The sequence below is a fragment of the Eurytemora carolleeae genome, unplaced genomic scaffold (assembly GCF_000591075.1).
Source record: "Eurytemora carolleeae unplaced genomic scaffold, Eaff_2.0 scaffold45, whole genome shotgun sequence".
NCBI lineage: Eukaryota > Metazoa > Arthropoda > Copepoda > Calanoida > Temoridae > Eurytemora > Eurytemora carolleeae.
The window spans coordinates 270,155-275,679 of record NW_019396182.1 but is presented as its reverse complement, the minus strand read 5'-3'; the positions used below and the strand labels follow the sequence as shown (position 1 = coordinate 275,679).

The following is a 5,525-nucleotide window of genomic DNA, read 5'->3' as shown; positions in this document are numbered from 1 at the left end:
ACCTCCTATATCTTGATTAACTGACCTCTATATAAATATCAACCTCCTATATCTTGATTAACTGACCTCTATATAAATATCAACCTCCTATATCTTGATTAACTGACCTCTATATAAATATCAACCTCCTATATCTTGATTAACTGACCTCTATATAAATATCAACCTCCTATATCTTGATTAACTGACCTCTATATAAATATCAACCTCCTATATCTTGATTAACTGACCTCTATATAAATATCAACCTCCTATATCTTGATTAACTGACCTCTATATAAATATCAACCTCCTATATCTTGATTAACTGACCTCTATATAAATATCAACCTCCTATATCTTGATTAACTGACCTCTATATAAATATCAACCTCCTATATCTTGATTAACTGACCTCTATATAAATATCAACCTCCTATATCTTGATTAACTGACCTCTATATAAATATAGACCTCCTATATCTTGATTTATAACTGACCTCTATATAAATATCAACCTCCTATATCTTGATGAACTGACCTCTATATAAATATCAACCTCCTATATCTTGATATACTAACCTCTATATAAATATCGACCTCCAATATCTTGGTATACTGACCTCTATATAAATATCGACCTCCTCTTCTCCGTCATGATTGACAAGTGTCCCATTCTTGATAATTAATCTGTTTTGTGCACTTTGAAGATGAATTGGGACACGTTTAACCGGGGTTACCATTTTTATATATTTATCGTCTGAAAATATATGTTTCGTATATTTCACATCTGAAAATATATATTTCTCAAATTTATCGTCGAAAATACATTTTTCCAAAATTTAATATCAAAAAAATTTTATTTCTAAAAAATTTAAAAAATGTGATTTTATTTGAATTTTTTAATGATGTGAACCTCGAGCAAAGATGGCATTGCCCGATTTACAACGGTATGTGTAACCTTAATTTGATTGAAATCTGGTTGATATTGTCGTTTTCTGACTAGAAAAGCGATAAAAAACCTCTTATAAGCAAGAAATGCGCAAGAATTTCGCAGAGAAACCACAAATGAAAATAAAGGGATTAAAGAAACAAAAACATGCATATCTAATTCATACTTGATCAGACAAAGCTTTCAAGGAACTTTCAAGGGTACCGTTGTAAATCGTGCATTGCAATCTTTGCAGGAAGATTCATTTGAAATTAAACTTACAGCTAGTTCCTTTATGCGAATTCTCAAACATGGGTCTCTTTTTTAAAAACAATTTGCTAGTCTGGGTGTCTGTTTGTTTGTATCCAATAAACGTCAAATAAAATTTTTGAAAATTTAAAAAATCTACGAAATTTTTTGTTAAAATCCGCGAACTTTTTTGTTTTGTTTTACAATGTACACAAAAAGAAAATGTTCACAATTAAACTAGAAAAATATTATTTAAGAGTATCCAGCCCTTGAAAGGTATAAAAAGCTTCAATAAGGATTGTAAACAAAAATATGTTTGAACTAAAATCTTTTAAAAATAAAATAGTGTGCTGCCTCATATCTGGATACTTTAAATAAAATTTACTTAAGGAAGCATATTTTTACAATCTAACAGTGTGGGTTACATTTAGTAAATATGTGTTTGTTTACAGAAGGTGGGTACTCTGTGTTCTGAGCAATGTGCAGGGTAAACAGGGTTTACTGAAGATGTGCGGTTATTAGGGAAAATATTTAAAATCCAGGAATTTTGATAAAGAAACTCCCAGAGAGCTTCAACAAAGGGAGCAAGAAAATAACTGAGATTTGTCACTTTTTAGATAAAAAAAAATATTTTTTATCAAATCCCACTTTTTTAATTGATAGGATATGATTTAAATAAATGGCTCTCTCATGAAGATAAACTTGTGAAATACCAGAATCCGAAGATTGAATTTTGTCTCAATTAAATGTTATTTAAAAAAGTGTTAAATGATGTGGGTAGACTTAAATAAGACAACAGCTGCTGTAAACAAATATGTTATAGAAAGAGAAAGAATTATAAATGTAGATAGTTTGTATGTACACTGTACAGCTCGATTATATAGAAATAGAATGTACTAGACATGTAGATAGTTTGTATGTACAATGTACAGCTCGATTATATAGAAATAGAATGTACTAGACATGTAGATAGTTTGTATGTACACTGTACAGCTCGATTATATAGAAAGAGAATGTACTAGATATGTAGATAGTTTGTATGTACACTGTACAGCTTGATTATATAGTAGGAGAATGTATTATATATTTAGATAGTTTGTATGTACACTGTACGCTCGATTATTTAGAAAGAGAATGTATTAGATATGTAGATAGTTTGTATGTACACTGTACAGCTTGATTATATAGAAAGAGAATGTATTATATATTTAGATAGTTTGTATGTAAACTGTACGCTCGATTATTTAGAAAGAGAATGTATTAGATATGTAGATAGTTTGTATGTACACTGTACACTGTACAGTTCTATTCTAACACAATTTATTTTGTGATTTTGAAACGAGTCAAAAAAATAATAAATTTTCGGGTCTCGCCTTGTCTTCTTAAGAATTTTATGTTGAATAATAATTCGAAGACTTGTCAGAGCCAATTTTAGATCGCTTTCAAACTTTTCATAAAACTGCAAATTTGGGAAAATTAAAATTTTCTTATAATACAAATTTAGAGTTTGATTCTACTAAAGTTATTTTTTTAAGTATTTAGTTAACCATCCAACACCGCGGCTCGGACGTACTCCTACCTTATCATCGGCCCACTTCCTCCACTTGACAAAGGCCTCCTTGGCGGTCTCTCCTTTGTCCGGGACCACCTTGTCCACCACCATAGTTGTTCCACCAGACAGCGCTGCTTTAGTTCCCTAAATATATAGTTTTAATAAAGGAATTGTTTAGGAAATTTGTAGTCTTCGGTAATTTTATATAAAATTTGTTTTAACTTGTTTCATGAACTATGTCTTAAACTACTAAATCTATTTGGAACCCAAAAAAATATGCAAACTTCTTCCTCTTTTACTCCTCCTGAAAGGGACTGTACACGCAATTTCAACTGAACCTTTATTTATAAAAAAAAGACATGTCCAATTCACAACGGTACCTTTATCAAACCTTTATCTGAGTAACAATTAGGAAGATATCGAAATTTTTCTTTGTTAATAAGTTCATTCTTCATTGCTCTGCGTGAATTAAAAATAATCATTTTTTAAATAGAAACACGTTGATATATTTTAAAATTTAAAACTCAAGGTCCAACTCTGTAGAGCACTCACCTGGTAGAAATCATCTATAGTCTGTGTATTAAATCCTGGTCTCTGTAGATGTACGTTTAGATCAATACCTCCAGGCATAATATACTTCCCTACACACAATTTATTGATGGGCAACGATATCATTCTAGGTTATATTTCAATATCCGACCTGGGCCAAATTTTGCGGCCCCAGTTTGTACTGTACCGCCAATTTACAATTATTAAAGTGGCAGACCTGTGTGTTTGGTTTTAAAATGTCTCACAAAAATCTTAGATGTGTAAGTTATATTCAAAACAATTGATAAATCTTTGATAAACCGTTTTGATAAACCATTTTGATAAACCGTTTTGATAAACCGTTTTGAAAAACCGTTTTGAAAAACCGTTTTGATAAACCGTTTTGCGTTAATTGATCAACTGTTTTGCGTTTTGATAAACATAAACCGTTTTTATATACTGTTTTCATAAACCATTTTGATAAACCGTTTTAATAAACCATTTTTATTAGTATCTATGGTCAAATAAACAATTTTGCATAATGTTATACAAATTACAGAAAATCGGATTTTGCTGTGGAAAAAAACATCTCAGATTCTATTATGAAACCTGTAAAGCCAAAAAAAACTGTGAATGTGAGAAAACGGACTTGATGTCCCTCTCTACACACAATATATAATATCATGAAGAACAACAGGTGTCACCATGGGAAAATTATGAAAAATATCTAAACTAGAAAAATTTCAAAAATTATGATGTTTAATGATATTATTGCAGGGTGGGGGTTAATTAATGGTCTTCATGCTTAATTGAATTAAAAAATAATTAATTTAAGAAAAATAATCAATTAATTATATTTACCTGTAGCATCAATGGTTCTCGTTCCACCAGGGATAATTAAATGGTTTCCGACCATACGCACAGTAGAGTCCTAGAGAATTATTATTATTATTATTATTATTATTATTATTATTATTATAATCATTATCATTATTATTATTATTATTATTAATATCATTATTATTATTATTATTATTATTATTATTATTATTATTATTATTATTATTATTATTATTATTATTATTATTATTATTATTATTATTATTATTATTATTATTATTATTATTATTATTATTATTATTATTATTATTATTATTATTATTATTATTATTATTATTATTATTATTATTATTATTATTATTATTATTATTATTATTATTATTATTATTATTATTATTATTATTATTATTATTATTATTATTATTATTATTATTATTATTATTATTATTATTATTATTATTATTATTATTATTATTATTATTATTATTATTATTATTATTATTATTATTATTATTATTATTATTATTATTATTATTATTATTATTATTATTATTATTATTATTATTATTATTATTATTATTATTATTATTATTATTATTATTATTATTATTATTATTATTATTATTATTATTATTATTATTATTATTATTATTATTATTATTATTATTATTATTATTATTATTATTATTATTATTATTATTATTATTATTATTATTATTATTATTATTATTATTATTATTATTATTATTATTATTATTATTATTATTATTATTATTATTATTATTATTATTATTATTATTATTATTATTATTATTATTATTATTATTNTGACATATTTTCCAAGATTAAATAAAAAAGTGTAAAAACAGAAACTAAAGAACTCATAAAATTGCACTTATTTTACTGTAAGATAAGCACTTTATTTTAAAATTATCACTATTATTGATAATTTTGTCGGACACAAAAACTGAATTGACACTTGTGACGACAGAATACAACTGTACTGAGAGTGTAAAAATTCTAAGTTGCCATCTATTGTACTAGAATCTATTTGAGATGAAACACTCAGGTATGGTGAAGACGACATGAGCTATCTAGTCAAATTTATCTAGGTTTTAAAATCTTATATATTCTCAATCAGAACTCGTATTTTTTAAAAGCTATTGAGAAAACAAACATGTTTTGAATTTCAAATGTGTGTAACCATTTTCTTCGATCATGCTTACGCGTAAAATCAAAACTTAAGGAGCTACGAGATCACAAAGTTAAGCAAATAGAATTACATAAATTAGACTTTCTCCTTCGGGCTAGTTTACAGATATTTAAAGGTAGGAGGGATAGGGTTTATAAAACTAGTTTAATCAGAACAATAACAAATATTGTTAAAAAGATGTCGCCGGGGCAGGGTAGGAAGGCCGGGTTTGTTTATTTACACAAATCCAGTTC

The 5,525-nt window shown here is 26.4% G+C and overlaps 2 protein-coding genes across 2 annotated transcripts in view; both read right to left on the bottom strand.

Moving 5' to 3' along the window:
* Positions 1-722, bottom strand: part of LOC111697451 (dihydropyrimidinase-related protein 3) — a 6,892-nt gene extending 6,170 nt beyond the window's left edge. The window contains exon 1 of the mRNA XM_023467474.1: positions 603-722. Within this exon, the coding sequence (XP_023323242.1) occupies positions 603-722 (120 nt within the window). The remainder of the gene's footprint in view (positions 1-602) is intronic.
* Positions 723-2,681: 1,959 nt separating this feature from the next.
* On the bottom strand, positions 2,682-4,177 carry LOC111697450 (dihydropyrimidinase-related protein 3). The gene is made up of 3 exons (XM_023467473.1): positions 4,101-4,177; positions 3,264-3,352; positions 2,682-2,855 (listed from the first exon to the last, which is right to left on the bottom strand). Exons 1-3 carry the CDS (start codon positions 4,153-4,155, stop codon positions 2,682-2,684), a joined length of 318 nt encoding a protein of 105 aa, XP_023323241.1. The 5' UTR covers positions 4,156-4,177.
* Between the last annotated feature and the right edge of the window lie 1,348 nt (positions 4,178-5,525).

Coding starts and splice junctions, on each gene's coding strand:
- LOC111697450 (XM_023467473.1), bottom strand. CDS start 4,155: ATGGTCGGAAACCATTTAATTATCCCTGGTGGAACGAGAACCATTGAT. Junction 3,353..4,100: donor GAGAACCATTGATGCTACAG/GTAAATATAATT, acceptor AATTGTGTGTAG/GGAAGTATATTATGCCTGGA. Junction 2,856..3,263: donor CTATAGATGATTTCTACCAG/GTGAGTGCTCTA, acceptor CTATATATTTAG/GGAACTAAAGCAGCGCTGTC.